Source organism: Sinocyclocheilus rhinocerous, unplaced genomic scaffold (genome assembly GCF_001515625.1).
Source record: "Sinocyclocheilus rhinocerous isolate Xijiao unplaced genomic scaffold, SAMN03320098_v1.1 scaffold768, whole genome shotgun sequence".
Classification (NCBI taxonomy): domain Eukaryota; kingdom Metazoa; phylum Chordata; class Actinopteri; order Cypriniformes; family Cyprinidae; genus Sinocyclocheilus; species Sinocyclocheilus rhinocerous.
Genome location: NW_015634483.1, coordinates 645,983 through 655,958, shown reverse-complemented (window position 1 = coordinate 655,958; position 9,976 = coordinate 645,983). Strand labels below are relative to the sequence as shown.

General features: G+C 37.7%; 1 protein-coding gene across 1 annotated transcript in view; it reads left to right on the top strand.

Moving 5' to 3' along the window:
* The window catches only part of LOC107745666 (zinc metalloproteinase-disintegrin-like crotastatin), an 11,468-nt gene extending 5,181 nt beyond the window's left edge, over nucleotides 1–6,287 (top strand). The window contains exons 12-20 of the mRNA XM_016559591.1: nucleotides 661–838; nucleotides 999–1,088; nucleotides 3,078–3,273; nucleotides 4,477–4,579; nucleotides 4,918–5,086; nucleotides 5,170–5,250; nucleotides 5,359–5,443; nucleotides 5,547–5,661; nucleotides 6,053–6,287. Coding sequence (XP_016415077.1) covers nucleotides 661–838; nucleotides 999–1,088; nucleotides 3,078–3,273; nucleotides 4,477–4,579; nucleotides 4,918–5,086; nucleotides 5,170–5,250; nucleotides 5,359–5,443; nucleotides 5,547–5,661; nucleotides 6,053–6,287 — 1,252 coding nt within the window. The remainder of the gene's footprint in view (nucleotides 1–660; nucleotides 839–998; nucleotides 1,089–3,077; nucleotides 3,274–4,476; nucleotides 4,580–4,917; nucleotides 5,087–5,169; nucleotides 5,251–5,358; nucleotides 5,444–5,546; nucleotides 5,662–6,052) is intronic.
* The last annotated feature ends 3,689 nt before the right edge of the window (nucleotides 6,288–9,976 follow it).

Below are 9,976 nucleotides of genomic sequence, written 5' to 3'. Positions count from 1 at the left end.
TAAGATATTTAGTCTTGTTTCCAGGGGGAAAAAACTAAATTAAGTGCATTTTGCTTAAAACAAGTCAAAATATCTGCCAGTGGGGTAAGTAAAATATTCTTAAAACAAGAGCATTTTACTTACCCCACTGGCAGATAATTTTACTTGTTTTAAGCAAAATGCACTTAATTTAGTTTATTAATTTAGACTAAATATCTTAAGTCAATTGGCTTATCTAGTAAAAGTATCTTGATTTAAGAATTTTTAGATATTTTGACTAGAAACAAGACAAAAATACTAAGTAAGATAAGCCATTTTTTGCAGTGCAGAATCCCCTCCTTTCACCACATCACACCTGTTCTGCAGCAGCTTTACTGGTTTCCGGTTAAATTTCGCATTGACTTTAAAAGATTTAAGCTTCTAAGCGACTTAAGTCTCACTTGTTTAAGATTGCATATCTCACCTAAATTTTATTTGTCCAGTCCTACCTTACTCTGTTTTTGTCTCTGTATATGGTATTTCTTGTTTGTTTTCAATTGTCTTGTTCGTAAATTTATTGTGCGGTGTCCTTGAGTGTTGAGAAATGCGCCTATAAATAAAATTTATTATTATTATTATTAGTAGTAGCAGTTTATAGTGTGCACTTTCCGAAAATGACATGCTCTGACCTTGTCTATCTAGCACGCTGTTCCCGGAGCTGTTTAGTGACTGTAGTCTGGAGCAGCTGAGTGTGTTTCTAGACAATGCCAACCCCAGCTGCCTGCTGGACACCCCCAGCTCATCCAGACTGTACAGTGGGTCTATCTGTGGTAATGCTTTTCTGGACCCTGGAGAGGAGTGTGACTGTGGAACAGTCGAGGTATTGCACACATATCCTGTGTCTGTAGTGACTCAGTCTAGCCCAGCTGATCTTGCTCAAATGATCCTTTTCTATGACATCATTTATGCATTAATGTAGGATCATCTTTGACTCACATCTGATGTCTCATTGATGACTGTGATTTAATGTTTTGTGTAAGGAATGTGAAAATCCATGCTGTGATCCCATGACCTGCAGGCTCACTGAAGGCTCACAATGTGTTCATGGAGACTGCTGTGAGAATTGCCAGGTAAGTGACTCTTATGAAAACTCTTCATGGCCTTCTTCTTTTTTTTTTTAAAGAAATTTGCACTATGAACATACGTTTTAGAATAGATCTTTATTAAAGGAATAGTTCACCCAAAAATGAAAATTCTCTCAATTCAACCTCCTTCAAAGAAGAGGTGACTCTGGTGGGACTCAAACCCACAACATTTGATCTGCCTCATTTTACAGTCTAGAAATCTGCTACCCATTGTACCACAGAACCTACTTTTCTTCCTGACTTTTGTATGACCAGCATTGTGGCAAAAAAGAGACTTCCTTGAGTCTCGGCAGAATAGAAGCTAGATTTAGAATGTCGAAGCACTATTATTTCCTAGAGTGGGAGAGCAAAGTCACTGATAGAGGCGCACCGTTGGGATTGGAACCCAGGATGTGTAAACCAGACTGGGCTGCTGCCTTTGACTTGTCATATAGTGTGGGCGGCATAAAAGAGTTTTCAAATGTCACGCAAGCTTCTGTTTCAGGCGTTTTTTTGTTTTTAGGGTGGGAGGTGGGTGGTGCAAAATGCACTCACGAAATTGCCAGAAGTCACGACTCTGATGGAACTGGTGGGCCTCCTTTCCTAGAGTGAGGTACCACTGGGATTTGAACCCAGGATCTGAAAATCAGTCTGGACTGCTACTGTTGACCCTCGTGTATTGGTGCTTGTTTGTCCATCTCATGGAGGAGCATGATAGACATCATAAGTTCCACTGGGATTTGAACCTAGAATCTTATGTTTACAAGACACAGACTTGAACCAACTGAGCTATGGCCCTGGTAGCCTCACGTAGCCAAAGCTTCAGACTCAATGGCAGAAGGTCTGGGAACCTTGGCCGATTTGAATGGCCAAGGACCGCTCAAGAGGCCATATGACTGACAAGTAAAGCAACAAACCACGCTTTGTTTTGTGCCGCGTCATGTTTATGGGTGTGGAAATGTCCCCACATAAACAGAAAAGTGTGTAAAACTCTTGGACATATGTATTATAAATAGTCTATGCCGCGAACTTTAAACATTTCACATACTTTTGAAAATCTAGCATTTAGTTAATCCAGATAAGCGCTCACTGTCACAGTTGTAAACACAATGGCTTTGTTCTTCAATGAGGGGGTTTGGCACCATGGCATCTTTGTTTCCAGGTAGAACATTAAAAACACGACACACACATCTCTCAGAAATTCTGTAGAATTCAACCAATCAGATAATGACTTCGAAATTCCTGAAGTGTTTCCAGTAAAGTGTGCCATATGCATCAGACGTTCAGCCAACAGTCCATGGGCATGACGTCTGAGGCTGAGACTATGGCCATGGAAGCCAAGGAAGGGTTACTCAGAAGAGCAAAAAAATCAAGGAAGGCTTTAAAAAGGTTGTTGAAGAGCTTATAAGAGTTTGCAAATGTCATGCAGGATTCTTTTCTAGATGTATTTTTGGGTGGAGGAAGGGTGTCAAATAAATTCCTGGTGGGACACAAACCCTCAATATGCTATCCAATGGACCACAGAGTGATTTGGACATTTGATGGTTTTTCCTCAAGGCTTTTGTATGTCCAAAACTCTGGGAATAAACACGGGGCCAAAGAAAGAGACTTCCTTGAGTCCCAGCAGAATAGAAGCCTTGTTTGAAATGTTGAAGCAATATTTGGGCCTGCTTTCCTAGAGTGAGCCAGGAGAGCAAAGTCACACCACTGACATTTGAAACAAGGATCTGTAAATCAGACTCAACTGCTGGACTTGTTATATATTGTGTGGGTGGCATAAATGTCATGCAAACTTCTGTTGTTGTTTGTTTTTTTTATGAGGGGGGGACAATCAAGTTGCCCAAAGTTACAACACTGGTGGGACCTGAACCAGCAACCTTTGCATGGCCTCATTTTGAAGTCATTACTGTGTAGTGTTAACAGTAACTCTAGATAAGTTTGTGGTTGACACTTTTTTGTTATTTCCAGCTTCTCTTTTCTCTCTTGCCATGCTAGATAAAAGATGCTGAAAGCTTGTGTCGAGCACCTGAAAATGAGTGTGACATTCCAGAGTACTGCACAGGGCTCTCGGAGCACTGCCCAGAAAATGATTTTAAGATGAATGGCATACCTTGCAGCTCTGGCCAGGGTTACTGCTATAATGGCCAATGCCCCACTCACCTCCAGCACTGCCAAAGACTTTGGGGAACAGGTACGCATGAGTTTATTACCCAAAAGTCCAAAACTTCTCCAAGATCAACAGACATTTTACAAGACAGTTTCCCTAGAGTAAGTACTTTGTTCAGAAGCACAGTCAGGGTTCAAATCTGGGTTGTAGGGTTGGAAGTGCATTAAAGGGGTCATATGATGTTGCTAAAAAGAACATTATTTTGCGTATTTGGTGTAATGAAATGTGTTTAAGCGGTTTAAGGTTAAAAAAACACATTATTTTCCACATACTGTACATTATTGTTTGTGGGGGCGTGTTTAAACGAGGCGTTTTAGGAGGGCGTGGACCAGTCTTAACTTTTATAAAGAATATCTTTTTGGGTTTGAGACTTTAGTCTTTGCAACTTTAGGGATCTTATCTATTCACGAACAGCTTGTAACACTCCAAAGAGAAAGGAAAACTTGAAATTGCATCATATGACCACTTTAAAATACTATGCACTGCACCACTCTAAGCACCATGGCAAAAAAATAAATGCTTTTTTAGTTGAGTTATGAACCTTATGAAGTGGTACTAAATCTCCAAAAAGACTCAAAAACACTCCAAACTTCTGAATTATTGTTCATCGATCATGCTCACTAAATCGTTCACTTGATCACAGAACCAGTGAGACTGTCTGAACAAGTACCATTGGTGTGCCCAACTGAAATGGTTAATTGAACATTTATTTGCAATTTAATTTAAGTATATAGTTCGGACCAGTTATTCTTCAAGTACTAAAATAACTGTTAATACAATTAAGGCTTCAAACCGTTAAAGCGCTAGTTTCCCCCAAAATGAAAAATCATTTGTCGTTAACTCGCCTTCATGTCATCTTAAATTGTATGACTTTCTTCTGTGGAACATAAAAAAAGATATTTAGAGAAATGTATCAGTGTTTTTTGTGTATACAATGCAAGTAAGTGTTGTCCAAAACTGTTTGGTTGCCAACATTCTTCAAGTTTGGAACAGCATGATAGTGAGTAGATGATGACAGAATTTTCTTTTTTTGGTTGAAACTGGAATCTGAACCAGTATAATTAAATTCCCTATGATTCCCAACAGCCCAACTACTTTACTAAAACACCACCGTTCATTAATTTTCACAAGCTGTATTGATGTTTCAGTATCCTGCTGTGCATAATGACTCATATCAACACAGTATTCATATCTGCTTAAATGTTGTGTCTCTGATTATTTCCCTAGGTGCCAAAGTGGCTGCTGAGGCATGCTTTTTTCGAAACACATTTGGAAAAAATGATTCTCACTGTGGAAAGACCAAAGGTGGCTACAGAGCCTGTACAAAAGAGTATGCCATCTTTTTTCATTTTCTGATTCAAAATAGCTCACAAAATTTGTCATAGCACCCGTTCATATCTGCTTAAATGTTGTGTCTCTGATTATTTCCCTAGGTGCCAAAGTGGCTGCTGAGGCATGCTTTTTTCGAAACACATTTGGAAAAAATGATTCTCACTGTGGAAAGACCAAAGGTGGCTACAGAGCCTGTACAAAAGAGTATGCCATCTTTTTTTCATTTTCTGATTCAAAATAGCTCACAAAATAACTATTTGTCATAGCACCTGTCTTTTAAGACTAAGCTAATACATCAAGCATAGATTACATTAAATGTATTTTTTCCTTATATAGAAACATGTTTTGTGGAAAAATATTTTGCGATGGAGGAAATGACTACCCCGTGACTGGTCAGAAAGCTGTGATAGTAACATTTAGGGGATTTTGCAACATAGCTGGGGACCAATCTGAAGAAGACGCCCTCAGCATGGTCCCTACTGGCACAAAATGTGGGCACAATAAGGTAAGCATAGAAGAATGTTATTTAAACTATGACGGCAGGACTTGTAGGCACAAAATTGAAAACTCTGGGTTATGTTTCAACAGGTTTGCTATGATTATATGTGCCAAGACCTGAATGTTTATGGTAGTAATGATGATTGCTCACTGCAATGCAATGGAAGAGGGGTGAGATCAAATCTCCATTTCACCGAAACCAATAGGAGGATGTCTTATAATTCAAAATATAAAAAGCTTTTGAAAGAATTAAAATGATATTTTATTATATTTTTGCAGATTTGTAATCATAAAAAACAATGCCACTGTGAGCCTGGATGGGCACCTCCTTACTGTGAAGTCAGATATTCTGAATTGCCATCCGGTAATCAAACAAGCTTCTTTCTTTTCTGAAAAGCACGTTTAAATGTAGCACCTGTAGTAATGTACCATTCTGACAAATTCTACTCTTGTTTCCAATTTTTTAGGACAAGCAAAGATAATTGGCATCTCAGTAGCAGTTGCAATCGCTCTACTTGTACTTGCACTATGTGGAGTCTTGCTTTATTGTAAAAGAAGAAAAGCCATCGTCAGCCACAAGACGTGAGTTGTTTGATTTTGATATGCTTTGTGACATTTATCATGCCCAGGGTTTTGAATGAACTGCAAGTGAACATTTTCCAGCCAGGAATATTTTTATTCGCCATAAAACCATTCTGCATAATTTTCTGAATAAAAAAAACTTTTTGCCAATTATGTTGATAACTCTTGAAATCTTTTTTCAAAAGTACTATTTATGCTTTGTGTGTAAAACTTTTAATGAAGGAAAATTACTGAGTGTATCTTTTAAAAATGGGCCATGTTGCATGGCAACCACCCTGCTGATTTCTTGTAAATGTCTTGCAAATTTATTGGTCAGAAGGTGTGGGTAGCTGTGAGTAATGTAATTATAGTAGTCTGTCCGGTCATGTCACGTCTGTCTGCTTGTTTACAGAAAAACTCCTTCTGCAGGGCAGTTGAACCTTCTTTTTGAGAACAACAGTGCCAAGAAGGACCGCCCTGAGATCAGCCAGCCCATATTCATGGGGACCACCATAACTCAACCCTGCACCCCTCTAACTGCAAGATTGGGCCCGACCCGTCCTGCTCCACCAGTTAGTAGAACCTTCATTAAGATGCAGCCTGTTTATTATCATCTTAAAGCCAAAAACTCTTTTCTCACTGAATGAAATGTAGTTTTTTTCCCTATTTGAGACCTGTGAGTGTGAAATAAAATAGGGTACTGATACTAAAATAGGGTTAGTATCAAATTTGTATTGCGTAGCCATACTTTTGTCTTTGTACACAAAATCTGAATCATACTACAGCTTATTCTGGATAGGAATGCCCATCTAGATTGTACATGCTATTTAGGGCTGGGAAAATCTAAAATGATTCATGCAATAATACTAGACTGGCATGGAAAGACTTGTCCCAAAATGTGAATGGAATTTCTGTTTGTTCAAAAGTTTTAAGTACTTTAAAAACAAAAGCATTTGTCCAAAATGCATTTTAAGTTTGGAATGTATTTTGAAATATATTTTAGCATTCGAAAGATTAAATGAAAAATATTTTCTATTTAAAAAAAAAAAAATTCCTTAATCCATGCTATATTTATTATATATTTCAAAATAAATTTTGGCCAGTTTGTGCAATATGGAAATGGATCTGCCCCAAAACATCCACTATAAAAGTAGTATAAAACATTAATATATAAAAATGAGTACAGTTGTATTAGTGCTAGAGTAAGTACATTATTAGCATTGCTTGCTAGTCAATAGTTATCAACTATAGATACACTATTTCAATAGTTTCCTAATTCTAAGCTGTGGAAATCAGGGCTGCAATACTGCTGAGTGATTTTACTTACCGTATTGGCCCGAATATAAGACGACCCTGATTATAAGACGACCCCCCTTTTTCCAGATGTACCTTTTGGAAAAAGGCTTTTTAAAAACCAAATCTTGTTTTTTCTCAGTAAAACACATTTAAAAATGGGCCATGTTGCATGGCAACCACCCTGCTGATTTCTTGTAAATGTCTTGCAAATTTATTGGTCAGAAGGTGTGGGTAGCTGTGAGTAATGTAATTATAGTAGTCTGTCCGGTCATGTCACGTCTGTCTGCTTGTTTACAGAAAAACTCCTTCTGCAGGGCAGTTGAACCTTCTTTTTGAGAACAACAGTGCCAAGAAGGACCGCCCTGAGATCAGCCAGCCCATATTCATGGGGACCACCATAACTCAACCCTGCACCCCTCTAACTGCAAGATTGGGCCCGACCCGTCCTGCTCCACCAGTTAGTAGAACCTTCATTAAGATGCAGCCTGTTTATTATCATCTTAAAGCCAAAAACTCTTTTCTCACTGAATGAAATGTAGTTTTTTTCCCTATTTGAGACCTGTGAGTGTGAAATAAAATAGGGTACTGATACTAAAATAGGGTTAGTATCAAATTTGTATTGCGTAGCCATACTTTTGTCTTTGTACACAAAATCTGAATCATACTACAGCTTATTCTGGATAGGAATGCCCATCTAGATTGTACATGCTATTTAGGGCTGGGAAAATCTAAAATGATTCATGCAATAATACTAGACTGGCATGGAAAGACTTGTCCCAAAATGTGAATGGAATTTCTGTTTGTTAGTACTAATTGTTTAAACAAGTTGAATATAAATGTTGCTCATGGAAATCTAGTTTATCACTACAGTACTTACACAAACGCCACTCTAATATTGTTCAAAGATTTGAATGCACACATGTTAAGTCATGCTGTATGTAGTTTACAATGTTTTACAAGTGCTTTCTAGTTTTGTGCACAACATATCAGGTATATGAACAGGCCAAAGCTAAGAATAGGGTTAAATACTTGTAGTTCCACCCATAATGTCCTTCCAGGACAGATAAGAATTAAGAAGTCTTTTCCCATCTCTCTAGAAAAAAAATAAAATACATTTGTACTCTTATTCTGCTTGCAGCTTCCAAAAAAGTCACCATCACACTCGCAACAGACCATAGTAAAAAAGGTAAGATCAACTATTGATAGCAGAAATCCACCTTTTTGTATTTTGTAAAAAACTATTTATGATATTTAAAATATTTCACACAATAATGAAAATTCTGACATTACTCAAGCATGTTATTTTAAACCTGTACAACTTTCTGTCTTCTGTTGAACATAAAAAGAAATTGAATGTTTCTGTTGCTCAGCAGTGACCAGAGACTATCAGGCTATATGGCAAAATAATATATTTTCATATATATTTTGAAAAATATTTCCAAATATACAAAATATGGCCAAAAATATATTTCTAAAAGAAATGTTAAAATATATTTGTATCAACAAATACCCTGAATATAAGACGGCCGCGTTTTTTCAGATGTATTTCCAAGAAATAAACATCGTCTTATATTCGGGTCAATACGGTAATTACTTAAATTTTATTGAACAGAATTTGTACTTTACTCAAGTAATATTGAAACTGAAAACTTTTGTCCATTTCCAAAATAAAGAACATACTACTGTTTAGTCTTTTTATTTAGTCGAAATACAACACAGATATTTTGCAGGTCATCTTAGGTCAAGTTCACCCAAACCCATTAGTTGAGTCATCTGTGGCTTCCTGTTCATTACCACTGAAAATGTTTTTCACTCATCCCCTAGTTCGTAAAGGCTTGTATTTTTGGTTTGTTACTTGACTTAAAGGGGTCATATGATGCTATTTTAAAGATCATTATTTTGTGCATTTGGTGTAACAGAATATGTTGACATGCTTTAATGTTCAAAAAACACATTATTTTTCAAATACTGTACATTATTGTAGGTCCTCTATGCCCCGCCTCTCTCAAACACGTCGTTTTCAACAAAGCCCCCTCCTTTGACAAGCACAGTCTGCTCTGATTGGCCAGCTGAACCAGTGCATTGTGATTGGCCGAACACCACAAGCACGCGTCGGAAATGTAACGCCCCTTACCATAATCACGAGCTTCATCTTTCAAAATAAATGTAAAGACAGTAAATAATGTCATTAGTTTTACCATCAGTTCAAGCCCGAAAGGGCAACAGAGTCACGTGACAGACACAGTGATGATGCAGTACACAAGCCGCGGTTAAGACAGCTGACGTGCTATGATTTCTGACAGACTGTTCACTCTCCTGTGATGTGACCCTGTTCCCCACACACACACACACACACGACGCGCTACTTTGCGCTGCGCAAAACTCCGCATTTGAACAGTCAATAGCAAATACTTAAACTAATAACAAAACATACTTACAGTAGCTGATTAAAAATAAGCGCCAGATTGTCATAGCAAAGTCAGAATTACCTCCTCTCCTAGGTTCACGAAACGGTCGTCCATAAAATGCATTGCTGTTCTGTTGTAAGTAATCTTAAAGATTCCTAAATGCATCTACTTCCGGAAGGCCAAATAAAGTGCTTTTGCTTTCGCCTAGAAACACACAGCGTCTCCCTGACATGGCTGCTTCAACACTAACTGCGGTTACTGAAACCACGCCTTCTTTCTTTGCGTGAACATTTGGGCCGCATTATGCAAATATTTCCACATAGTGAGGTAGATATGTGGGGGCGTGTTAGAACGAGCCGTTTTAGGGGGGCGTGGCAGAGTCTTAACTTTGATAAAGAATATCTCTTTGGTTTTGAGACTTTAGTCTTTGCAACTTCAGGGATCTTATCTATGCACAATCAGCTTGTAACACTCCAAAGAGAAAGGAAAACTTGAAATCGCATCATATGACCCCATTAAGTTTTGAATATTAACTGACATTAATACATGCTATATAATTATTGTTCATGTTAATTAATATAGTTAATGTTAATAACTGAAACCTTATTGTAAAGTGTTACTAAAGTTTTATA